This window comes from Glandiceps talaboti, chromosome 12 (assembly GCF_964340395.1).
Source record: "Glandiceps talaboti chromosome 12, keGlaTala1.1, whole genome shotgun sequence".
Taxonomy (NCBI): domain Eukaryota; kingdom Metazoa; phylum Hemichordata; class Enteropneusta; family Spengelidae; genus Glandiceps; species Glandiceps talaboti.
In genome coordinates this window covers 7,695,893-7,723,781 of record NC_135560.1, presented here as the reverse complement: position 1 = coordinate 7,723,781, position 27,889 = coordinate 7,695,893, and the positions used below count along the sequence as shown (strand labels likewise).

Here is a 27,889-nt window from a genome sequence, read left to right as displayed (position 1 = left end):
CACATACAGAATGATACACATTGACGCGATTCTTTGAGAAAAATATCTATTGCCAGGGACCCCATGCACCCCCGTGTAATTTAGGGTCACTTGCGGGGTCATTCGCAGGGAATCTAACCGGAACTGACGTTTGATAGTAATCTTGTAACTTCTGGAGTAGTTTGTTTACTATTTCCAATTCAAACTGAGACAAATCTGTTTTCTCATTCGGATCATTTTTTATGTTGAACAGCCATATCTTCTTGTCGGTGCTCTCATGTGGATGAACTGGCGACTTTCCTGACTCAGGTGGCGGTATCCAACTACTATTCCCTAGAGAACATACAGGATGGCAATAATTAGATATTATTACTCAATCAAGGTAAAATACGAGTGACCTAAGGGGCCTTGTCACTGTGAGTCGAAGACGTATAGTTGAACTCATTAGGTCACGAGTAATTTCCAGCTGAATTGAGGAATACATGTGTATATGAGTAATTATACCTTCGCAAACATAATGTATGAACAATCAAGAAATTTAATGGAGATTTTGAACGTTTTGTCAAATACTTTTGACACTACAGAACCAATGACTTACACGTAGATGGGTCGATCGGTCGGTTAAAATGTTTTTAAAAAGTGAAAAGAAATGTAAGCGTATGTGTACGTGTTGGTGATTCTTTCATTTCCTAATCATATTTAACAGTTAGAAGGAAACTTTGAACTTGATCTATTTAAATTTGTTTTATTAGATTCCAAATTTCAGCAATGAACGATAATTTTCGCTCAGATGCACTTTTTTTTTATCACCATCGAGAGAGAATAATTTTTTTTTTATTTCGAGACTGACCTGATAAGTGAACAAATATTTTTTGGTAATTTTACTTTTGTACCTACCTGGATAGCCTGTCAATATCTTCCAATCTCCTACTCTTAAGGCAGCATGTATTGATGTGTTAAAGGCTGTATCGTTGTCAAAATGAGTAATGCAATCACAAGTATTGCTTGGTGGTGACGGGTACAATAAATCAATGTTATGGAGTAACTCTTTCCTCGGAGATAACTCACCCTTGCTGTAAGACATAATGGGATTTATGTATACTCTATCAGAATGATAATTTACTTAAAGATCAATTTTAGCTGAGATGTTTGTGTCATTTTTTGAAATAAATCTGTTACCTGTGCTCACAGAACAACAAATCAAGACAGAGATTGAATGATGAATGATAAGTGGAAGAAATTGGTCTTTTAATTTTGGAATAGAACGACCTAACTCAGCCTACCTTGAACAAGAAATGTCTTGGCACATGCATGTTTCGTCGAAACAGAGGGATTCGGAAATATGAATGAATGCTCCGTCAATTTCTTTTCAATGGAGAAGACAAGGTGTGAACTTTTGTGAAAATAATGTTGATTCTAGATAAATAAATATATAAATGAAAAAGTGTATCCGAAAAGGAAACGTGAGACATCATTTCTATGGGGAAGATAGGCTACATATTCGTCATACAGCAAATATTACCTTATAGTTTGCCACTGATTATAGCTATCCAATGGTTTGGTACCATTCAATGAACCACCCGATAAATTGACCAAAGTTGGAAACCAGTCACTGACATGGATCAATTCATTGTTCAGAGTGCCTTTCACTTTCTTCTCCAGGAGGGGACTGTGTACAAATCCAATACCATGCACACCACCTTCCCATAATGAACCCTTCCAGCCGCGATGTGGCCAATTGTTTCCACCAGCAAGTATTTGTCCGCCATTATCTGATCGAAAAATGTAGTTTGGTCATATTTTAGGGGATGTAATAACACATTCTGTTCAAGTTCTTGTTCCTTGACATTCCTACATGATTCTCAGCTCCAATTATTGCCTCAAGCTGAGTGCAAGCGAAAGCTATTTCACAATAATGTATATAAAGCAAAGTATTCAAGAAGTTTCACCCATTTTTAGGTTCCCTGTAAAAATGATGCATAGCAACCGCATGTATGAAGGTAGCAACGTTCTCACTGAATTGCACCGATGTCTTATTATTCAATGGATGGAAAGTATATTGATGCATTTCCTACCTGTTGAAAACACAATCACTGTGTTGTTCCACATCGGCGATTTCCGTAAAGTTTCGGTGATGTTTCCGATGGCTTCATCCATACACGTTACCATGCCAGCATACGTTCGGCGTTGCTTATCTTCAATAATACCTTTGTATTCATCGCTATAATGTACCGGAACTTCTAATGGTGCATGTACGGATTGAAATGGCAGGTATAAAAATAACGGCTAAATGAAAAAAAAAATGAAAATGTCTTAAGTACATGAGGCAAACTGTGAACTCATGGGATTGGCGTTGTTGATCTTTAATGAGACCTTCGTATTCCTCTATGCATTGCTTTGGAACTTGAAGCGGATTATGAACTGATTGCAATGGCAGATATATAAAAACATTGGCTGACATAAAGAAACACAAACAATGGGTGTTTATGACAAGGACAGAATCAGTGTACTTTGTGTTGTAATCTGACAATATTAACATTTTTAAGTATAAATACGCCATTTCCAATCGACTTCTTAGGTGATTAACAAACTTTATTATTATGGGTTTTAACTTTTAACAGTAAGTGTAACGCCTCAAAATTTGTCCCACAAAAAAGAAACACGAAGTAGACATATAGACGTATGAAGTAGATAACCCAACAATCGATGGTAATCCTGTCCTAATAGTACAATACTTTAATGTTATTGAAAAACAGCAATTTCGTAGACATATTGTTGAGTAATACACTCAAACTTACCAATCCTGTCTGTAGTAGCCTAAAAATGAGCGTGATAGTTAGATTTCTCAGATTTATTAATTCCAGTATTTTTAATAAAAGTGTACTATTTGGAGTTTACATCATACTTAATTTTTTTACCAGTTAGATATTATCCTCATTATCTATAGGTTATATTGTCTTTTAGCCTCGATACAAGACGGACAGCTTCGTTGCTGAGTACATTCCTCAGTCTGTCTGTCTGTCTGTCTGTCTGTCTGTCTGTTTGTTTGTTTGTTTGTTTGTTTGTTTGTTTGTTTGTTTGTTTGTTTGTTTGTCTGAAGTGTGGCTTATGGTTAACAGAAGCGCCAGCAACGGCGACGACAGTCTACCACCATACATCTCCAAAACTATTCCTACAAATCATGATAGCTTAACTGGATTTATTTTCTTCTCTTGTAATTCCATAAAAAGTGTACCTTCTCTGAATTATGTGTCTGAATAATTTTCTGTGCTTCTTTCGTAAATATCATTGCTGAATACTGTCCAGAGTAATTCGTGGCCACTTCAATTTCATTTCTCCTCAGATCTTTACCATTTTCAACAATGTGAGTATAATAATCTTCTGCCCCAGTCAAATAGCCTGTAAAAAAAGTAATGACACAATGACACGTGACCTCCACTCAGCCAATAATATTTGCAGATTAAAGATATTCTGGAATAATCACAGGACAAACTTTTTCTATGCAGACAACTGATTTTCACACTGGGGAAATCACTCAAGACTTACTTTTAATAACACCCCTTGGTGTTATCATCACTTTTGTGTAGATTACTGTTTCGCCTATCAATTATTTTCAATTGATGATATAGGTAAGGCCTTAAAAATAGTTTACTTCCGGTTATCTCGACCCTAAACTTTGTTTACGCATTCGAGAAAAAAATGAAATCGCGAGACAATATAAAACTGTTCTTCCAATCTGTAATGGCTGTACATCTGATGAGAAGAATCCAAAAACACAGAGACCATATGGAAAACAACGGAAAATATAACTACCTGAACTAGACACTCACATATGAAAAAAAAATTGACAAATCGACCTACGTACCCCACCTATTCTAAAATTGAGCGTAATCGGAACCACAATTTTTTAGGCCTAAATACATACCAAAGAAGGAATCAAAACCTCGATGAGTTGGTAGACATGCTTCTTTATAGAATCCTAAATGCCATTTACCAACGATATGTGTAGAATATCCGACTTCTTTCAATTTCTGAGCTAGTGTTACTTCGTCAGTTGGTAAACAGTTTGGTTGTTCTGGTAGAATAACACCATGTTGTAGGCCTGTGTGGATCTTAATAAAGGACAACCACGTGTTACGTTGAGAACATTTTGTCTAAATGAAATGTCTAACGTGCCACCATATAGAGACACCAAATGCAGACATCAAAACATTATTAGCGCCCGCGTATCTACGTCTTGTAACATGTAGCAAGAAATTGGGATCTTGCTGTATGTAGTTTCTTATGGGTTTCTGCGAAGTTGTATCAAACAGAGCCAGTGAACACTAACATGAAACGGGTAGTACTTCTGGTATTGGCATTCCCACTTTTCAACTATATATTGTAAAATGTCTTGCATCGCTTTCGAAAACCTTTAAGATTCACGATTTTTCCAGATTAAAAAAATATATATGTTGTGGTACATTTACGCGCCTTGTTGGTTAAAATGTGACATTAGACTATTGTGGTGTGAGTTGTTAAGTTTTGAAAAAATCACGAATATCGATTTTTCTCAACTGCTGTTTGACTTTGTGGAAAATGAAAACCTTATAGGGACATAGAATGAAATATAGTTGTCGGAATATATAGGTGAAAGGTCAGTCACTTTAGTTGAAGTATTTTGGTGCGTTGTTTGGCAGTAAACACCTACTTATTAAGGAGCTTTAGGCCCACATTACTAAATAGGCGAAACGCTGGTTTCCTCTAATGCCATTAAGATGTAACATATCATGTGCTCCCCAGTCTGTAGAGTGTCAGTTGACTGTGCTGTCAAAGTGTTCGGAACTCTAGTCTCTAATCAAGACTTCGGAGGAATTTGTGCGTTGTATTAAAAAACATGTACAGTTCCCCCAACACTGCGCGACCTTTCGCATCAGAGACCCGCACTGTCTGACCTACATTGCATTGCAATGATTGAAAAGGTGCAATGTACGGCATATTACCATTACTTCCTGATGAGTGCCAACACACATGTATGGGTATGTATACGTCGATAACACCCGACTACCAAGTGCCATATTAGCTATATTCTATACCTACCTGATATCGTTCGGTCATCAACTGACTCCGTGTTGGTGTACATATCGGTTGTACGTAGTAGTTTTCTAGTTTTACACCTTCGGCGGCCAACTTGTCTAAATTTGGCGTTTTCAATATTGAGTCGTGATAGCCTATATCATGCCAACCGTAGTCGTCTGCTAAAATGAAGAGAATGTGTGGTGGAGATTCAAAACAGGCTGGCTTCGCCAAGATTGCCGACACGAACATTAAAGCTAGGGTAGATTTGGCCATGGTCATATTCATAAAACCAACGCCGTAGATTCGTGTACCCTGGCCGTGACGTAAATTGTAAATTGGAGATTTGAACACAGTTCTGCGCTGACACTGTTAACTTAGCTTACAACCTACATGCACGTTTACAAAGTACAGACTGGTACGTCCTGTGACCTGGCGAGTTTTTTTGTTTGATGTCCTTGCTATGTCACTGAGTCGTCACAATAGATCTACTCAATTGACAAGCAAGATCTATACGGAGCGCGTATATATACTGCCAGTAAATACTTGCATAACCTGAAAGAGAGTGTCGTCTGGCAAACATCGCTAATGTTACTACATCTTTGTGTTAATAACAAATAATAAAACCTTGCTTGATCTTTGCCAAAATATTTACAATATATTTTGAATAACAATGGCCGGGGATAACACCCTGAAAGTTAAAACGGGACGAAACAGTTTTACAGCATCACCCATAGCCACAGACACTTGTGAATGTATAATAAGGCTTAAATAATTATGTGGTTCCGATTACATTCAATTTGAGAATTGGTGGGTTATATATATATATATATATATATATATATATATATATATATATATATATATTCCCATATGTGAGTGTCTAATTCAAGTACTGAGATATATTCTCCGTTCTTTTCCATATGGTCTCTGTGTTATTGGTTTCATTCCTATCAGATGTGCAGCCATTACAGATTGGAAGAACACTTTTATATGTCTTTTTAAGTTGATGTCGGTTTCCACATCCCCTATTTCTTGCGGAACTTCACACAATTTTCGTGATTTTATTATCTTTTTGTCAAATACGGTAAAAAGTTTCGGGTCAGTGTGAAAAACTAGGTGGAGTCGGGTAACCGGAACAATTTGTTTACGCCTATTGTAAACGTATACTGATGTGAAGGAGATAGAGTGTTTTTGTTAACGGCGGTAAGCAGATAAAATCTATACCTGAGTTCCCATGTCATTTTTATCGGGGTTCACCACCAAAATTATGGAACGTACAACGTATTGGAAACTATGTAAGATACGTCGTGACGTGGCGCCCTCACCGGCCTCTTTTGTTGGCCGGCGTACATTTACCGACAACTCAGTGATGACTGTGCGATCCCAGAAACTCATTCTGTGTTAATGTTGTGAAACGCCTGTAACAGAAAGGGGAATATTATGGTAAACTGGCATAGTTTTTCCAATACATTGTACCATAATTTTGGTGGTGAACCCCGATAAAAATGACATGGGAACTCAGGTATAGATTTAAGGTCGCGGCGTACAGTTACAATGATAGATATCATCAACCGAAGTCCATGTTATCCCTTTTACGTATACGTATTTGATATCGTCAATATCATCATTTCATCCACAACATTCTGAAATAGTGTGTCACAAGTGTCTGTGTCAATGTCATAAATGGAATGTTAATTCTGATGCCATTCATAACTAGACAGTCATTCATAACTTGATCATTGAGTATGTCCTTCAGGATGATGTTATGGTCCATGATGTATATTTATAAAAACAATAAAAAACGTGAGGTTTGATTCCATTGACGTCTTCATCTGCAGGTACCCGTAACTTGTCATGGCCAAATTGCAGATATTTTTCACGCATCATATTAAATTTACAATTTCACCTGCACAGTTTTTAAACAGTTATTAAAAGTTCCCTGAATAAGTCAGAACGGATTTAAATTTGACAATATCATCACCATCTTTTTTACTTCGAATTTCATACAGTGGTAGATGTGTCTTTTGTCTTCAATGGCGGTATTACAAGAAGGGGTATATTACACGGTACAACTATGTGGGAGACGGATTTATTGCACATATTTTTTAGGTCACATCTTTCTTCAATCGTAAGTTCGTTCGGGTAAGGTATATTGTTTGTTCTACTTCTACAACAGATAGTACTGTCACATGATATTTCAGGAACTGAAACGAGAAGGAAAAGTTGAGTGCAAAGATACGTCATGTAATTCCGCCCTCAACGGGCTGATCATTCTTTTATTCTTTTCCAATGCCGTGTGTTGTCCTCCCCCGGGGGGGGGTACTCCCATAGAAAGGTGTACGGGTATGTGCCACCCAAATTGGCCACTTTTCACGTAAAAATTCCTAAATATGGGTCGACTTTTCATCTGGAAATTCCCTAATCATTGGTCGATAACATAGGAAACGTCCCATGCTAGTACACGTATACCTAATACAAGTCTGCCCTATAAATATGGCCAGATTAAAATGTGAAAAAAAACCAGCTGCCCGGTAAGGAAAAAAATGGCGTAGAACAAAAGAGCGATCATATATACTCCTTACTGATATGATAACACTAATTCTAGAACGTAGGACACAATCCCAGGCCTATAAAGAATATCTAGCTAACAGTACTCAAATACCGAATGGCATTATACTCATAATTGTAATCGTGACAAGGGGTGATGTTTTCGGGAAATTTTCAAGGCCTGTCGAAAAACACGGAGGCCTTTTTTTAAAAGACTGTTTATCAATTTTTATCGTGGCTTCAGAAACAAAATTAAGGTTGGCCTTGTAAATGATGTAATGGTGCTATATCGCATGTTCGATTATTTAGAATGACACAATGCTCCGTGATATTATTTCGTTCAATCTTTCGTTGACATTTTCATATGTTTTCTCTGGAATATGTCATTCCTTTTCTTCATGAAATGGCGTTTATTACGTATATATAGATAAAACTGTTACCGAAGCTCTCAATGATAGACAATACACATCGTCATCGTCATCGTCATCGTCATCATCATCATCATCATCATCATCATCATCATCATCATCATCATCATCGTTTGTACAATTGAAAAAAAAAATTGGGAGTTTACAGTCTCGTTTGAAAAGAAATCGATAATCTTGTACATGAATTTTTCAAAAGATTAATTTCATATTTTACGGCCATTTTGGATTCTAAAATGGGTTAAATGTTGAACTTTATTCTTCATATATTTCCATGGTGATTCCTAATTTTCTTCCATGATGTCAACAAAGATTGGGTTGGCGGTATTTTGAACAGAAATAACAGCAACAGTTCTTTAAATTCTGAGACGCACAAGACGTTAATAGAAAAGATATGACAAACCTTCATCACTAGCATGACTAGAGTGAACACAAATAACCCCACCACACAGACAGACAGACAGACAGACAGACAGACAAACAGACAGACATACACACACACACATACATACATACATACATACATACACACATACACACACACATACACACACATACATACATACATACATACATACATACATACATACATACATACACATATACACACATCCATCCATCCATCCATACATACATTCGACAATATTTATTGAAATTGGACGACTTTATTTTTAAGAATAAATAAAGTATTTAGTAAAGTAGATGAAATATATACACTTTACAAAATAATGACTTTAACACATATCAAACTAGTTCACAATATAAAATGTATATCACAGTTTTTCGCAACATACATTTCCTTTGGATATTTCTATGCGAATTGGTACAATAAATTTCTGTATTCGAACTTATCGTTCCTCTAGGTATCATTTCTAGCTCGATCTATATTTATCTCTTCGAGTTCAATTTCTTTGCATATTTTGTACTTGACTTAAATGTTTTGTTAAATAGAGCACGATGTGTTCTACGTTAGTTAATGAATGGTCCTTTTTCGTATGATCAATATTGTTGAAGGTTTAATATTCTTCGACTTCTTCTTCTCCCTCACCGTCCACGGAATCGACACCGACCTCTTCGTAGTCCTTCTCCAAAGCTGCCAAATCTTCACGGGCCTCGGAGAATTCACCTTCTTCCATACCTTCACCGACGTACCAATGGACGAAAGCACGCTTGGCATACATCAAGTCGAACTTGTGGTCAAGACGAGCCCATGCCTCAGCGATGGCGGTGGTGTTGCTCAACATGCATACAGCGCGTTGTACTTTAGCCAAGTCACCGCCTGGTACAACGGTTGGTGGTTGGTAGTTGATACCGACCTTGAAACCGGTTGGACACCAGTCGACGAATTGGATGGTACGTTTGGTCTTGATGGTGGCAATAGCAGCGTTGACGTCTTTGGGTACAACATCACCACGGTACAACATACAGCAGGCCATGTACTTGCCGTGACGTGGGTCACATTTTACCATCTGGTTGGCTGGCTCAAAGCAGGCATTGGTGATTTCAGCAACTGTAAGTTGTTCGTGATAGGCCTTCTCGGCAGAGATAATTGGGGCATAAGTAGCCAGTGGGAAGTGGATACGTGGGTAGGGTACCAAGTTGGTCTGGAACTCGGTCAAATCGACGTTCAGGGCACCATCGAAACGCAGGGATGCGGTGATGGAGGAGACGATCTGGCCAATCAGACGGTTCAAGTTGGTGTAGGTTGGACGTTCAATGTCGAGGTTACGACGACAGATATCGTAGATAGCTTCGTTGTCAACCATGAAAGCACAGTCGGAGTGCTCCAGGGTTGTATGGGTGGTCAAGATGGAGTTGTATGGTTCGACTACAGCGGTGGAGACCTGAGGAGCTGGATAGATGGCGAATTCGAGTTTGGACTTCTTACCATAGTCAACAGATAGACGTTCCATCAAGAGGGAAGTGAAACCAGAACCAGTACCACCGCCGAAGCTGTGGAAGATGAGGAAACCTTGGAGACCAGTACATTGATCAGCCAGTTTACGGATTCTGTCCAACACCATGTCGATAAGTTCTTTGCCGACGGTGTAGTGACCACGTGCGTAGTTGTTGGCGGCATCTTCCTTACCAGTGATCAACTGCTCTGGGTGAAATAGTTGACGGTAGGTACCGGTACGTACTTCATCTGTGATAGAGAAATATGTAAGAAATTACTAAATGGTGTTGGTGACATGACTCATTTGGAAATTTTAAAACAAAATTATTTGGAACGTAGTATTTAAACCAAATCACCGCCCTCGTTTAGAATCTGCAAGGTATAAAATCCATCACTTACCAATTACGGTTGGCTCCAAATCGACGAAGACAGCACGGGGGACGTGTTTGCCAGCTCCAGTCTCACTGAAGAAGGTGTTGAAGGAATCGTCACCACCACCAATGGTCTTGTCACTTGGCATCTGACCATCAGGCTGGATACCGTGCTCCAAACAGTACAACTCCCAGCAAGCATTACCGATCTGGACACCGGCTTGACCAACGTGGATAGAGATACATTCACGCTATGAAACGAAACAAATGAAAAAAAAGTTAATAAATCAGAATAAATCAATATATTCGCACAAGTTGGAAAAAGTACAGTGGTTGAGCATTTGTTTATGTCGATTGGTAAACAAAAGTTTCCAGGTCAACGGACAAATCGCCGCGAACAATACAGTAGAAAAATGTGATGTCATTACGTATTATTCACTCAAGAGTAAACAGTATAGAAATTGCCTAATTGGGTATTCTCAAGAATTAATTGCCATGATATTGCGTTTTCATACAAGTTGTTACATGCCCAAAACAGACTGTCACTGCCATTGGACGTTAATCGAGTTTCATTACACATTACAACCAAGCAGATATTTCCATCCAGTACACCAGATAAAACACTGGTTTGGTGGTTTAATTGCATCAAAGCGACCAGTTTTTGTTTGTTTGTTTGAAATTATGTGAAAGACACTACATACTCTCAGTAGCCGTCACTTCGCACAAATACGTTGGGTGGGGGGGGGGGCGAAGGTGTGTATTTTTCGCAAAACCGCTTTTGAAAAACAAAACATTTCTTTTCCTCACTTGATTCGTGCTTGATTTTATATTAGAACAGCAAATGTTTCTAACAAGAGGCGATAACCAATAGAACTTGATGACGTAACGTAATTACAAAATGGATGACGTAAATGGTGAGAAAAAAGAAGAATTTGGTCTCTTCCGTGAATCAGAATTAAGTAATTTGGTCACTGACTTACCCAAAAAACTTTAGTAAGACTCGATCATAATCAGCGTTAAAATAAACTTACACAAGAATTCGCAACATAATACAACCCATAAACATAGAAACTTTACTTTGACGTTTACTCGTAAACTGCCTGTGGCGTCTTGATTTGAATTACTTAAAGAGTAGAGGAATTTGCATCGATTTCATTGATATGTAAAGTTTGACTAGATCGGAATGTCAAGACAAACTGACACAAGAAGACAAATAATTTGGCCAAGCGCGTGAATAAACGTGATGGAAAGGATTGTACCAACCGCTGAAAACCATCGATGGCCATCGAGATCGATTCTAGAGTAACTGTTGCAAAATATCAACAGAAGTACAGAAAATATTAGGTTATATCTCTTCACGTTGGATCACTTTCAAGTTGGTGAAATGCACGTTGAACCATTGATAACGGGACTAGCTCAGAGGAAACACCACGTACCATGTTAATAAATGTCCCTATCCATACTTATGTTCGGAAGGACCCAATATTTTCGATATTGACAGATTTTTTACAAAAAAAATAGTTATCTGAACTTTTTTCGAACGCTTTATCTAAGTCAGTTTGTAGGTATCTCACCAGGCAGGAAGCAATATGAAAAACTTGCTTAGTGAAGACGGTCAATGTTAGTTTTAACATATAGAATTATTGCTACTCACCATTTTGGATGATTTGTCAAATTATCGTCTCACAATCAATGACAGCAATGAGTCTATCGCGAGAATGTCGCAGTTCGAGGTGGGAACCTCCTTATATAGTCACTGACATCTGTTGTCACTATAGCAACAGTCTGTACCATTTTGAAGACAGGTAAATCCGGTATTGATTGCTCTTGGGGTGAAGGAAAGTGTGGCAACGTGTACTATTTCGGGATGCCTCATGAGTTTCTTTAATAAAGTATACACTAGATAAAGTCCTTTTAGCAGAATAATAATTTTGCACGTGAAAGATTCAGTTAATAATATATTGTTGACATCCTGTGACGAATGCGGTAAACTTCAGATTTGACACGTAAGCCCAGTAACGACAGCTATTGTCCCTTGTCGGGAAAACAACAGTGTTCCGTAACGATGGTCCAATCTTAATTCATTTACATCTCAACAATGTAAGTGTATTAGTTAACTTTCTCAACACTTGCATCAATTAACTTTCATCGCATTTTAAACAAAGGTCAATTTAATACAGATATCATTTCGCTGTGTTTTTTATGACGTTTTGGCGCAAGATTGTGTATTACCGTGTAGTATATCTCAGAGCAATATATAAATAGTGGTCTGAGAGTGTATCGACCGTATACATGTGTACAAACAAAAACCCTGTATCATCATCAACACACTGAAAGTTAATCTCTCAAAGTTATGTCAAGACACTCTCCTTATCAAAAACACGTTTAAACATAGGCAAGAAAATCTCGTCATTACATGTCCATGTTATCACCATTTTCGAATAAATGGATATATTGGACTTGGTGTTTATTGGGAATGATGTTGGATGTGATTTAAAGTTTACCCCACTTTACGCCTATAGTTGGAGTAGTGTTGTTGTCATCATCACTTGTAATTAAAATTATTTTGAAAACATACAAGGTTCCGAAATTGTAACAGCCGTTCTGACTGACGTAACAATCACACGAGCAGCGTGAAGATGAAAAGAAAAAATTTGCATATAAGTTGAACAAGCTATAACATGTATGAGTCATTTGAATAAGCTTAGTTGATTGAGAGTGCAAAGTATCCATTTGCGTAATCATGCTTTGTGGAGATATATATTGTCAAACAGAGAGTTTCAAGCGCTAATGAGCAATCTTTGAGAGGTTTGAATGACTTCTCTATCAAAGATTCCAGACCTCCAAGCAAGGTCAATACTCTTAGATAACAGTATACCAAATTTAAATGATAAAACAAAGGCAATTTGGGAAAGGTATTATTTATCGACCTGTCATTGATTGATAACAGGTGCTGATTGCCATGGAAAAAATGCAAAACAAATGCGAAGCCAAAATTTATTGAGAGGACTTGTTGCAAGATTATGGCTGCCTTTTATTGAGTAGCAGAGATAAACTTCATCAAATTATCACCATGTCATACATTTCCGATTCGATTATTTAAAAGTTAACTTTATTACGAACGATATAGTATCAGTTACCACGCAATGTTGACAGTTTTCTGTCGGTATTTACACAACAGGGGACCAGTCAGTTTCTTCGGCCAGGGGATCATCCTGTTTTTGAAATCGGCAGTTGGACAGAGGGTCATCCTGTTTTTAGAGGGATAATGGTATTTTGATGGAAGAGAAAATCAATTTCTACAATGCAGTGGCATGACCTTGTCTGAACTGTGGGGTTTGTTCTTGTCCCTGTTTCTCACCCATATTCTTTAATATTTAATACTTCACCTGGAGTGACGCTCAAACAGAGGGCACCAGTACAAACTCTTCAAGGAACATACAAGGCTTGACATACGAAAGTATTACTTTGTGAACAGAAGTGTAAATACGTGGAACAGTTTGCCACAGTCAGTGGTCTTTGCACCAAGTGTCCAGTCCTTTGAGCGATGACTTGATGAACTGTGGAAAAAAAACTTACCATACAAATTTGACATTGACTCTCAATCATCAACTTTAGACATTACATGCAATACACACTCAGCGATGTATATTGCTGACAACGATCTGATTCTGAAAAGCCAAGTATCAGAATGTTTCCTGTATAATGTATAAAAATATGCATGTATTACCTAATACACTAGTTACAGAACATGTCATTTACATATACTCAACTGCTTCACTGCACAATCAATGGCCAATGCTTCACATGTATATCGCACTTTGGAGCAAAAGTCGAAAGTTCGATTCCCTAATGATAATATTCATAGATAGCTTATAGGTTCATAAAATTGTTCGACTCTTCAGTATGAAGGGATTAATACACATGATATACTTGCTATTTCGGACACTACATGGTATCGACACTACAAATCTCCACATTTCATCACATTTCATTTAAGTTTCTATTATATACATAGTAGGTATGAGCACCTAAAGCTGCAATAGTAATGCCGATATACCAATGTTACAGACACTACCTGACCCATTTGTATGTGTCATGCGAAACTCATTTAAAATTTACATTAACCATAACTTTTTGAAACTGTGAAATATTACCTCAAAGGCTATCAATAACCTAAAAACTGCCTTAACCGAGTAAAACACCTCCAGAACTAATAGGGGAAACCCTCCAGGATTCCCTCACTCCCAGAGGTCACTCATGCAGTCAACCAGCATTAATCAGATGTACCAACCTTTTACTGTCATAATGGTATTAAACTTTATGAAGATTAACTGCAAATTTTAGAAGATACTGTCTTTTAAAAATGAAACTCTCCAGCTCTTCCCTACCAATGATACAACCATCAGATGTACTGACCTTTACTATAATAGTGATGTCAGAACATATTTTCAACCCTGTGTATAAAGAATAATATGCGATACTTGATGGTACTGTCTTGTAAAGCTTGGAAGTGAGTGCCTTGAACCTTTTACTGTTTAGGTGCTATTTGACTTTTAAATAAAAAATACTTCAACCCTATGTAGTTGCTATAGAACTTTGATTAATCCTCCAGGTGAGACAACACTGACAGAGAAAGCCGTAACTGTTGAAATCTGACCAATGGGCATGTCCTTATAGTGGTCTGAGCTGTGACCCTGTCAGTATCAACACATACTATTACATACTTTGAGAGTATTTTTACAGACCCTGGGTTGATTTTAATATATACTCCTTTCTGTGATGTGTAAATCTTGGACTTTACGAACGTCTTCAACTGCACAACTTTCTTTCGTAGAACATGGCGTCCACGCAGTCATTGTGATGGATAAGCGGATAAACACACGCGATATGCTGTGGGAAGAATGGCTGACTTGGATACTTGGATTTTTTGCACACCATTCCTTTCTACTCATAACATTCAATTCTTCTGTGTAAGAAAAAATAAGGTACAGTTAAAACATAATATATGTTTTTACTCAGATCCTTGTGGGCAATAATTTTCAAGCTTTAAAAGACACGTCGTGCAATTACGCCCTCAACGGGCTGATCTTTAATAAACTTTTCTCTTGTGTGTGTTTTCCTCTCATTTCATGTCGGTTACAAAATACTTGTTTTTAGGTATTGTACACTTTAAGGTCGCGGCGTACAGTTACAATATTAGAAAACATTCAAACATACGACATTCCTAGATGACCCGTATGTCTAAAAAGTAGACCTGTTGTTTGGTGGATTTGACGTGTTGTAAGGACACGATCTAACATGTAACCATGGTAACACATAAACATTATGCAAATGAACACTACATGCGCCAAATTCTTTTCCAAAAACATGGGTTTGCCTGGTCCGTTAAAAAGCTTTTTTTCCTCCTTTTGGCCCGGGAGAACGAGACAATGCTGCCACGCACACAAAATGTAAACGCGACAAAACTTCAACGTCGCATAATAGCGACTGCCTTGTAAAGGTCGGTTTTTTTAACGGAAGTTGGAATTGTCAAATAGAAAGAAATTGGACTTCTCAAACTAGTTTTTTATATTGAAATGATATGTACATGTTGTAGTCGAATCTTCCAATTTCAAATAGCAAGTGTCATTCCCAAATGGTCTCCTGCATGTTATTTCATGGAATTATAAGTAGTAGTCAACTGTGTCAGTGACAAATAGCAGGTCGCAGTTTCAAATGGCGTGCAGTGGTCAAATGTCTCATTGACAAATAGCAGGTAGCAGTCTCAAATGGCATGTAGAAGTCAAATGTCTCATTGACAAATGGCCGGTCACAGTCTCAAATGACACGGTAGTTTTGGCATTGATAGGACGCCATATTAGCCTGGCACCAGTCCCTTGGGAGAGTTTTTTGTCTAGTAATCTTGAATTTGTCAGTCATTTCAAGTATAGTGAAGGAAAAAGTGGTTTATTTTTCCCAGTTACTTGTAGTCTCTCAATGACTTAGTGTTCCCCCGACTGTTCACAGTCAACTCACTCAGGTCACCATATTACACAAAAGAACACAATTGTATTCAAATAAAGAGCAACACACGCCCTAGAGACTTCAGCAAGTGTATCTGACATGACAGTCTCCTTTAAATATATGCATTTAGGCTAGGCCAACAGTTTTCAAGGACGTAAACGAAGCGTTCTTGCAGAAACCACTCGTTGTGTCCAGACAAATGGCAAAGATCGCATTTCACACTTCCTAGTTCCTTGTTTTTTGTTCAGTTGCTATCAACAACAAAAATCGCCTGCTGGCTATAACGTGTATAGGTAAAACTTGCGCGTTCAGAAGTCATTCTCGCCTCGTCGGTCTCTACGTTTATCGCTAACGTTGTTGTTGTTGACGTGCATAGTTTTCCTCGATGTAATTTTGAAGCCAATCATCATGGTCATGGCGAGATTGTTGTTCAGTGGGTCTTTGGTATGTTGTCTTATGTTGGTGGATTTATCACTGGGAAGTCCTTGGAAGAATACAGGTCTAATAAGTAATATCGGAGCACCAATCCGGGATGAAACACATGCCAAACATCTAGTGGTAAGACTTGATTTTTACATTCCGTAAAGAAGGTTCTATACACGTACATATTAGGGATGAAAACTGTATGTGTCCAAGCGCGCGCGTGTGTGTGTGTGTGTGTGTGTGCGTGCGTGCGTGCGTGCGTGCGTGCGTGCGTGCGTGTGTGTGTGTGTACCGACGGTACATTATATCACGCATAAAGAAACAATTGATCTGGATCAAATTCATGAAATTGTCGAATAGATAATATTAAATGTAGAAAAAAATCAACCACTAATGTAGTAGTTGTGTCCAAACAATTTTATCTGCAATTATTAACTTTGACTGACCTTTCAACTTATTGTTAACCTTTCAGCATAATTCAGTTATGGATGCAGACGACGAGTCAGCTCAAAATGTCCATGAATCACTGGTAACAAAATCCCGAAAGAAGAGGGGAGTTCCTGGCTGTGGTAAGTTCACGGGATGCATTATTTGTGAAGTATGATTAGTACTAGATAAAATGAAATACAGTAACTTGCTGATATCATAACATTATACATGGTTCAGCTTCATATGGAAGAGGAAAGCTCCCATACATGATATTTCCGCTACATGCACGTGATTTGATTGCTGATTAGAATTTTTCTAAATTTATTTATTCATTTGTTTGTTTGTCTATTCGTTTGTTTGTTTGTTTTTTCGTTCGTTCGTCCGTCCGTCCGTCCGTCCGTTCGTTCTTTTGTTCGTTCGTTTGTTCGTTCATTCATTCATTCATTCATTCATTCATTTGTGGTGGTGGTGACGGCGATGGTGGTGGTGGTAGTAGTAGTGGTGGCGGTGGTGGTGGTGGTGGGGGGTGGTGGTGGTGGTGGTGGTGGTGGTGGTGGTGGTGGTGAAATAAAACTTAGTCTTATTTTTTCTATTCTTTTCTTCCTTTCTCTGGCTAGTCTTCAAGTTCTCATTCGGTTGAATATTCACTTTTTATTGACTAAATAAGGGAGTGATCAGTTTTTACGGCCGGGGGTGGGCCGGTGACTTTTTGTTCATGTTGTAATTAAAAATAGTGACCCCCTGCAATTCATTCACAAAACAATTCAACCACCCTCTGACAAATAAAAAAACACAATAAACCCCCCCCCCCATCTGTTGACAAGAAACACTCTATTTGTTCTTGCAAAAGACACTCTATTCTCAAAGCATAATACCGCACACTGCACAGTTAATTTTACATGTTACATTTTCAGTAATTTTAAGTGTATCTGGTAAATTGCTATCCCAAATCCATTGCTTCACATGTATAAAGCTCTTTAGATAGGAACCCTATGAAAAGTATGATTGTCTGTTCACGTACGTACAAAATATTCATGGTTTAGTAACCAAAAGTTCTAGGATATCTCGTAGATTAAGTCACGGAACTATTAATATTTATTAATTCAGCTAATTATCAAGTACAATATTATAAATGGAGTTAATATACTTGTAAACCCATGTCCGTAACTGTCACACATAATGATGTACTTGCATCATATAATGAATTGTTTACATCATATAAAGATATGTTCACATCATATAGTCAATATATTGTTTTCTTTAGACTTAACACAACTGCGGCTTTCCATACATGTACACGTTTGCACTTGTTTGTCCTGTTCATAATTGTTCAGTTTAATCATGGCACTGACTCAAAACTCCACCCCACCCCCCATTCACTGACCACGCTGATAATTTTGAAAGGTTTTGAATAATGAAATGTGATAAATGTTATTGGTTTCAAAATAGAAATTAAAAAATGTCATAATTTTTTTTTCTGTACTACAGCAGTTTCTAAACTAGATTACTAATTCAATTCACTTACTACTTACTGGCTATGTTGTCCAGTATACTACTGGCAACATGATAGCCTTGAAAATAAATACACTCTAATACCAAGGAAATGTAACATTATGATCTGCTGACAAAATTTTACTCTCGGTATACAGTCACTCAATGTGGATACTAGATATTCCAGAGGAGATGTAAAATCTAATTTTCCTCATAACTTTGCACCGTGTCAGTACTATAGAAGTGCTGGCTACAGTAAATAGCGCTTTACTAGATCATCATCAAACAAGTCTGTGTTTATAACTTGTTTATCAGTCATTCACATAATATATATTCTCTGAGATGAGAATCAGATTAATATTGTGTTCACCTTGGAATATATTTCTTTCTTGGTAGTTTATGGTGTAAAACAATAGCAAGACAAAAGGGGGTTTCACATGTAGCCTGGTAACATGTATTAAACTTGATTATGGTCACAGGTATCAGAGAAGAAGTGAACCACAAACACAGAAAAGTTATTTTTGATAAGACATGTAGTTCGTACTATAGCTATGCCGAGTAACAGTTCAATAGTTTGTACATGTATGATAAATCAACATATTAGGGGTGAGATCAGTAGGTAAAAAAGCCAATTCTTTTAGTAAGGCCTCAGAACCCCTTCCTCACTCCTTCTAACTAAATTGGTAAAATTGTTGCAGACAGCACAATCAATATCAAATCAGTATGTAGTATCATGTAGTGCTATGAATACAAAGCCAGTATGTAGTGAGGAAAAAATAGCTTTTTTATTGGCACAATAATGTATTTTAGGGCCATGCATGCATAACAAATTTTTTTCCCATTTTTCAATCTGACATTTTTAGAAATGTTTGTATTGGGGTACAAAACAGATTTCATTATAAAAGACCTCCTCTCACCCCCATCCCTCACTAAAAGAATTTAGTTTTTACCCTACATTGAACTATTGATCTCAACCATAAATCAATTTGGAACTTCTAATTGAGATGATCGTAGTTATCATACATTATATGTACAAAAATGTATAGGAACTAGACTAACTATATACATGGACATTGAATATCCAATATCTAGACACAAGCTGGGTCAGGCACTTGCAGTCACAGTGTTTGCCACATATTATTTCAAAGTGTCCTAAATTGGTTATGTTTGTACACAATTCAACATGTTCAGGTCAATAGAGGAACAGATTTTAGAGCCAGTAAATCTTAAGGTATTTCATTTCTTATGTTTTACATGTACAGCTACACATGCAAGTTTTTGTACCACAAGATGACACAATGCAACTCATGGCGTGCAATAGCGAGAAGTCAATTTTATAACTGTTGCTTAAAGGTGGCCATGGTGCAGTGTTGTGATGCCGTACCATATGTATTGGATGTATCAAGAGACAGATTTTATGTTATATTTGAATGTATATTTATAGCTATTTGTTTATGGTTTATTTTATGCACATACATTTTTTGTTTAATAGCTTGCACAGCACCCACAAGCGGCAGCATAGCGGCTCAATGACTAGTACGCATGCAAGTTCTATGTACGATGTGTAATCTCCACGCCAAGGGCGCTATCTATATGATATCATTGTGAGGCAGCCGGTCACAAGTGAATCTACCCAGCTGTGCGAGCTTAGGGGCTTTGGCCTAGTTATGATATTAAATGTATGGACATTGAAGTACAGGCGCATGGCTCATGATTTTGTTTAGTTGAAAACAAGGTGACCCCCCCCCCCTTTATTCACCTCATAAAATGATGACCCCCCCTTCTTTAAGTCCCAAATTGAGGTGCGCCCCCCCCCCCTCTGATTTACCGGCCCACCCCCGGCCGTAAAAACTGATCGCTCCCTAAAGACGTGTTGTCCATTCTTCTCCCCGTTCTTCATTCTCCAGTCTCTACTACTCTTAATCACCTTACACCTAATCTGCATGCGATTGCATGTTTAATTCGAGGTGATGATCTTCTGCAATGTAACCAGGGATGTAATCCCAGTGTATCTGATACTTTGGCAAGTGTTATGCTCGTTGCTCCCTGTGTTACATATCTCGTAAAAAAATTGCGAGTCATTTGAATAATCAAATAATTAAGTGAAGAACATAATTGGAGCGGGTTAGCAATGATGACGCTTACAGTTTTTGTCATCCAAGTATTGTATGTACACAGATAAGATGTTTTTTCGTTTATTTTGATCAGAATAGCAACTTTTAAATCAGGAAACTTTAACTCCAAACACGTATAAATAACACTACTATAGACCCAATTTGATTAAAATCTGATGTGGTGAAAGCGGCTAGATGTCTTTATTTACCTCTATTTCCATTATTTTGTGACATTTGTTTTGTTCTTGGTGATTGCAGCCATGATCAGATCGCTATAGAACTAAATGTTCATATTTTATAATTGAAACCATTATTATAATTCGTAACGAGTCTGGAAAACTGTAGGAACCCAAAGCACAAGTCTGGGCTGTTTCTATCAGGACTATGTTCTTAATGAACTATATTTATTTTCATGGTCATAGATTCAATTTGCCAATACTGGGATTGCTATGTCAACAAGGCATTTATAAAAGAACAAGAAGGCTTCGAGACAAAAGGCTATGTACCAGAGGATAAAGTAACCGGGCAGCCACTGGGTAACAGTGGGGTAACCATAGGTAACGGCATTGATCTTGGATCTAAAAACGCCGAATACTTTCGAAGTATATGCGTTCAAGAAGACACGATCTCAACTTTGCAACCATACTTCGGATTGAAGGTACGTTAGATAAAAGTATTTCTTTGCCCTAAACAAGAATACTAGAACTCTTGATTACTTTTTTTCTTTCATCAGGAAGAATCTATCGTTTCCGTCGTCACTGTATTACTGGATTCTAACGTTGTTTTGTTACAATTGTTTCAGCGTGAAGAGGCGCAAAACAAACTGAAAGACGATCCATTATCCCTACAGGAGGATGAGGCCAAGGATCTAAGCAAACGAGTTATGGATAGTGAAATTTGTAAAACTGCCGATGTTTATGATGCAGCTGTTAGGAAATTAGGTAATTTGGTTTGGAATTCCGTAGAATTTCACTGTCAGTATATACATTGCCAATCGTTATCCATAGGAAATGTTGTGTGAGTGACAAACAGGCAGGCAGGTATGTAGGCAGACAGACAGACAGACGGGCGAGCGGGTGGGATGCCCGATAGGCGAACGGACGGACAGACTGACTGACTGACAGACAGACAGACAGACAGACAGACGGACGGACGGACGGACATGCAGACAGACAGACAGACAGACAGACAGACAGACAGACAGACAGACAGACAGACAGACGGACGAAAACTGCGTAATTATGTTTGTATAATTTAACCACCACTCTCTGCCTTTGTAGTCAAGCGGTAGTTTCATAATTATGGTAAGTATCGTTCAGTCACAAACTGACAGTCACTAATCATTATGACGTCATTTATTTGAGCTGCGTGAGAGAAAAGTGTTTTGTCGTTCAGTCTCACACCATTTCGTTATTCAGGAAAAACAGATTTAAAGGAGTTTCGTCAGCTTACCATTGCTCAACGCACAGTTATTTCATCTGTGAAGTTTCAGTACGGCAGAACGTCGAGATTTCCAACTTTCTGGGACCACGTGACCAACCAGAGATGGGATGATGCTGTATCAGAACTCAACGATTTTGGCGATAAGTATCCATCACGACGAGAACGAGAAGCCAATCTCTTGGAGAATGATTCAGGAGAAATAAACAGTTGTGAAGGTACTTATAGAAACTTTTTCTGCATCACTGAAGGAAACGGTAGATGAAACGTTTTACTTGGAATGTAATGTTCGAGAACAGTCAGTAACTACAAACATGACAAAGGGGTACCACAGAGGCAATGGAAGGATGCTAAAATCACAAAATAGTACAAAGTCAGATAATACAATGAGTCAAAGTAAAATGTGACCCTCCCCTAATTCCCTTTTGCTAAAATATGATCCAATTCGTCAAATTCGATCCCCCACCCCCTCCATAATTCCCCCACCCTCTCTGATCTGCAATACTAACTGAAGATTCCCTTGTTGGGTAATCTGCTTTAATTCCGGATCTTTTAAAAAAAATTTGTAACATCGCTCCAGAAGATTCACAGAGCAGCTTCCTGTAAAAAGGCAGTAACAAAAAACTATCGTTGACAATAGAAATCAATTTAAAAATGACAAATGTTTTGGACTCCACAATGTGCGAGCGAATGGGAGGGAGAGAGAGAGAGAGAGAGAGAGAGAGAGAGAGAGAGAGAGAGAGAGAGAGAGAGAGAGAGAGAGAGAGAGAGAGAGAGAGAGAGAGAGAGAGAGAGAGAGAGGGGGGGGGGAGGGAATCGAGCTGTAATTTCTCTGACATCTAGTCAAATAGCTCGAGCTAAATCACACAGTGATTATAAATGATGTTGACAACATGAGACGATGTCGTTTGTGAACTTCTTTCTTTGAAATCGTTCATTAAAATAATGATTTATCTCGACCTTTCTTCACATTCAATCGCCGTTTACTCGTTAAATCGTGTACAAGAGTGAAACACTGTATAAAAATATTTACATCTACGGACTGCCAACCTTTGATTTACAAGTATGGATAGTCGTATTTCTGTACAAGACCTTCCTAAATGATTATTCTGTGATTCTTTATTCTTACATCCCATACAGACGATCCGTACAGTGGTCTTGACTTCGACACTGACGGTATCAAGCAAACAACTCTGAATCTTTTCAGCGACCACGCCACATATGTATCCGATCTCTTCGAAAGAAGTAAAGAAGATAGCAGAAAGGAACTACAGAAAGAAGGTAGAGTCAATGTCAATATGCTACATCCGAGTGGTCGAATATAGTGCCCAATATGTAAACACAGATTTGAATGCTTTTCCATTGCCAAAACGGTGCTCACATGACCAGGTGCGTGCAATCTGTTTATTCTTTGCCGAATACATGCATTCCACAGAGATTTAATGCCATGTGACAGAACACCCAAATCATATGTTTATGTTACCATTGTTATTGGTACGTACCAATAAGAAAACGAAATGTCAAGTAAAAGGATTTTTTATTCCCAGCGCCATATTCCCAGCTTTCTTTCATCCACAAATGGAACACAATTTACGTTTAGTTAAATATACAAAAATAATTTCAAAAACTTACTTCCATTTTAAACTATATTACAACTTCCATACAGGAAAAACTGACACAAATATTTTGAAGGCTTTCTCGGAAGTTTTATGGATGTACCGCGTGACTGAAAGATATGGTGAAGAAGAAGCAAAAGTATTCGGTGATGCGCATGTGCGATCGGCTGATATATCACGTGGGGAGAAAGTAAAGGACTTGATGAACGACAAAGTAGGGAGAAATCTAGCACGGACTAATACGGGTAAATCAGATATTGAAACTGTTAAAGATGCCATGAAAAACGGCGACCTGCAAGTCAAGAAATATGGAGGTATGTGTCTATGTTCTATGTTCTATGTTATAGTCATCATGTTCATGTTAACTTGTTGGGTGGTAACTATAGATGCATGATCTCGATCTCATTTAGACGCTTGGTTCAATTAAAAACACACAAATTGGGGAAATGTTAGTAAATTCTAGGATTTTCGCATTGTAATACATAACACGATGATAAGGTGACCCTTTATTAATTCAAAGCTTTGATTGTTTCATCTGTTTTTCTCAGGGCTTATATCTTTGTTGTTTTTGTTCTATGTGTGTGTGTGTGTGTATGTATGTATGTATGTATGTATGTATGTATGTATGTATGTATGTATGTCTGTCTGTCTGTCTGTCTGTCTGTCTGTCTGTCTGTCTGTCTGTCTGTCTGCATGCATGAATGCATACATGCATATATGCGTGCGCGTGCGAATGAATGAATGAATGAATGAATGAATGAATGAATGAATGAATGAATGAATAGATCTTTCAATGGACATTGCAAAGGGTAAAGTTAGAGCTGTTTGATCTCCAAATGATTTATCCAAAGGATCTCTTATAAACATCTATCTTTAGGTCTACCTTGTTTTTTTTTCTTACACAGAAGAGTTGAATATTGTGAGTAGAAAGGACTGGGGTGCAACAAATCCCGACCAGTGGAAAAAATCCAAGTCAGCCATGCTTCCTACGGCATATCGTGTGTTTATCCATCATACTGCAGGGTCGGCATGTACTACGAAAGAAAATTGTTCGGCTGAAGTCCTTAAAATCCAAAGAGGTCACATCAAAGATAATAGTAAATCAAATCAATTTCGTATTATTGAAACTACTATTGAACTTTATCTTGTCTGTTTCATCTCCAATCAAATCTAGATCTGGAAAAAAATACTCTCGAAGTATGTAATTGTATGTATTGATAATGACAGGGTCACATCTCAGACCACTGTAGGGACGTGCCCCACTGGTCAGATTTCAACGGTTTTCTGTGTCCAGATATTGTGAAGCATTTTATAAGGTTCATTCTGATTGGTCAGAAAACAAGGGAAACAAGCACATCTGTATTGTTATATAATGAGCAAATAGTATATGTATGTATTCCATTGAGTGACAACCTTGTAAATTACAACACCTTCACATCGCGCTTCTGATATATGGGGCATCAACGTTTGGGAAAATCCATTAAAACTGTCGGTGTTGTAATTGTTAGGTACGCCCAAATAATGCATAAAACCTCGACTGTCAGATATATCGTGTCGCTCAGCCATCACTGATGTGTGAAGGCGCCCAGTCAAGGCATAGTAACTTACAGACTGGCATAATTATATACATTTTGTACATATAAGGGGCTTATGTAACTGGATAAAAATTATATCTGAAGTTGGCGACAGTGATCTGAAGTCATATTTGTATACAGTGTGTACTGATACATGTTTTCTATTCATCTTTTAGATTGGGCAGACATCGGTTATAACTTTCTTGTGGGGGAAGACGGTAACATATACGAAGGGCGTGGTTGGCGAGTACGCGGTGCTCATACTCCCCCGTATAACTATTATGCATATGGAATAAGTTTTCTTGGCAACTTCGAGGATGTCATGCCTGATGAAAAAGCCATCAAAGCTGCAAGAAAGTTGATAGACTATGGCATCAACAAGAAGTACATCAGTGAAGATTATATCTTGCGAGGTCATCGAGACACAAAAAAGACAGCCTGCCCAGGGGAAACCTTCTACGGCGATGTCAAAACATGGACACATTACACCACCCACAAGAAAGGTAAAAAAATTTTATAAAATTACAAGCAAAAGCTTTCGCAATATGATTGAATCATCTTTGTGATCTTGTTGACGGTGATTGATAAGATATAGGTAAAATAACAGCATTGTACATTGCAATCTGAAAATGACATCCAATCCTAAATGAACAAGGTACTTATAGTTTGGTGTATATGTTGCAATAAAGCGAACGTTGCCTTGGTAACCGCATGTTAAAAATACAATCTGGTTAATATCTGATGTAGTGAACTTGGCGCGATTTCCTTATTTACCTCCTTCTGTTATATAATAGTTTGTTCGTTTTGTTCTGTGAGAGACTTGTGCCTACAAGGGGGAGGGTCCAAGTCATATTGTACACAACAGCCCGAGCTTGATTTCCGGATCCCGCGGTCCCCCCGGCCCCCTTCTGATTACTGAAGGCTCCCAGTAACGTTTTATATCTTTCAGTGTGTGATGTCATCAAGAATCGCTTCACATCAGTAAATGGTATTGAGATTGGGTCAACTGGTATCACTGCTGCCTTGTCCAAGGTTTTCATTACTGACACTGGTGATTTGTGTAACTCAAAAACTGAGGGAAAATGTGTGAAAGGTATGTTTGCATGCTTTAGTGAAAGTGTATGGATTGGTGATTGATTTGATGGATGCATGGATGGTAGACGGACGGACGGACTGGCTGAAGAATGGATGGAAGGATGGATGGATGGATGGATGGATCAATGGGTGGGTTTGTCAATGGAAGAATGGATGGGTAGGTGGGTGGGTCAGTGGGTAGCTATATACAGAAAGACAGGTGGACAGATCGATAGCTACGATACAAGACAGGCAGGCAGGCAGACAGACAGACAGACAGACAGACAGACAGATAAGTAGATATGGTGGTAATGCCAGTAATTTTGACGTGGCAATACATATTTTCACAAACATATGTATGACAGCCAGAAGTAGACATAGTTTAACTAGTACTTATAATCTACATTTCGCCTTTCGTAGACCTAGCGAGTACTGCCTCGTTTTTCATCGGTAAAGGAGGACTGATGTATGAAACATGTGGTTGGGATCATCAAACGAGCGGAAGCAACCAAGCAAATGAAGGTTCCTTTACGATAAAGTTCATCGGCAATCACCAAACCAATAACCCCCAAAACAAGCTTTTCCAGAGAGCGATGGACTTGATCGAATGTGGAAAGGAGAAGGGAAAGATCAAGAATGATTACACCATAAAGGCTTCTGATAGTATTAAGAGAAACAACTGTGAAGGTGTTAACAAGGGGAGTCTGTATTGTGGAATCAAACAATGGCCTAAATTTTAGGAGTAGTTGACAGATTTACCATAACAAAATTAAAACCAGAATAACTATTCCTTATTATATCACCGAGTTTTGGCGTTAATTGTGGACAGTTATTCTCTTAAACCAGAGCTGTTCTTCCGCGACACTGCGACGGTGCCGTAAAAGAAGAACATTCTGCTAAAACTTACATGCAATGTATATGATTGAATTAATTAATTAATTCCAGGAACAAACCATTCCATAAAGAAAGACCACTGTAGTCCCACCATTCTAGTCTACAAGGACTAATGATAACGTGTTGCTAATAAGGAACTGGAGAGAAATTACAGCTGGGGGAGGGGGCTTTTTGGTTAGGTTTGCCATTTTTCATGCAAGTGTTTGGGGAGTGTCATTGTAGTTTTTGCAAATTATATTTTTGGTCACAGACATTCCAATGGCAGAAGGGGGGGTGCCAATAACTTTTGTGCAAGGTTTTGGGGAGAGTCAAACTTTTCACGCACTGGACTTCACCCCCATGTAATTTATGTCCACTCCCTAGTTTATCAAAATACAAACTAAGACTAGTTATCACAAAGTGTATACAGTATATATGCGGTAACTTTCGTTTTTCTTTGACCGTACGTATTATATATCATTTTAAAAAGTTTTGGCGTGCAGAATGATTTCTTATTTTAATTATCAAATACATGGAATTTACCAAAAGTATAAGTGTGCAGTGTGGATAAG

General features: G+C 38.0%; 3 protein-coding genes across 3 annotated transcripts; 1 reads left to right on the top strand and 2 right to left on the bottom strand.

Annotated features, from left to right (window-relative positions):
* Positions 1 to 46: 46 nt before the first annotated feature.
* Positions 47 to 5,310, bottom strand: LOC144443677 (arylsulfatase B-like). Its single transcript, XM_078133218.1, has 7 exons — positions 5,059 to 5,310; positions 3,905 to 4,091; positions 3,215 to 3,378; positions 2,055 to 2,265; positions 1,502 to 1,751; positions 877 to 1,052; positions 47 to 312 (listed from the first exon to the last, which is right to left on the bottom strand). The coding sequence occupies exons 1-7, from the start codon at positions 5,308 to 5,310 to the stop codon at positions 47 to 49; spliced, it is 1,506 nt and encodes a 501-aa protein (XP_077989344.1).
* A 3,715-nt stretch (positions 5,311 to 9,025) lies between these two features.
* LOC144443407 (tubulin alpha-1A chain-like) lies at positions 9,026 to 10,441 on the bottom strand. Its single transcript, XM_078132874.1, has 2 exons — positions 10,306 to 10,441; positions 9,026 to 10,155 (listed from the first exon to the last, which is right to left on the bottom strand). The coding sequence occupies exons 1-2, from the start codon at positions 10,424 to 10,426 to the stop codon at positions 9,026 to 9,028; spliced, it is 1,251 nt and encodes a 416-aa protein (XP_077989000.1). The 5' UTR covers positions 10,427 to 10,441.
* Positions 10,442 to 16,479: 6,038 nt separating this feature from the next.
* LOC144443533 (uncharacterized) lies at positions 16,480 to 27,889 on the top strand. Its single transcript, XM_078133056.1, has 11 exons — positions 16,480 to 16,841; positions 17,179 to 17,275; positions 21,163 to 21,398; positions 21,543 to 21,681; positions 22,159 to 22,398; positions 23,321 to 23,461; positions 23,847 to 24,110; positions 24,702 to 24,893; positions 25,547 to 25,873; positions 26,320 to 26,463; positions 26,865 to 27,889. Exons 1-11 carry the CDS (start codon positions 16,692 to 16,694, stop codon positions 27,182 to 27,184), a joined length of 2,250 nt encoding a protein of 749 aa, XP_077989182.1. The 5' UTR covers positions 16,480 to 16,691; the 3' UTR covers positions 27,185 to 27,889.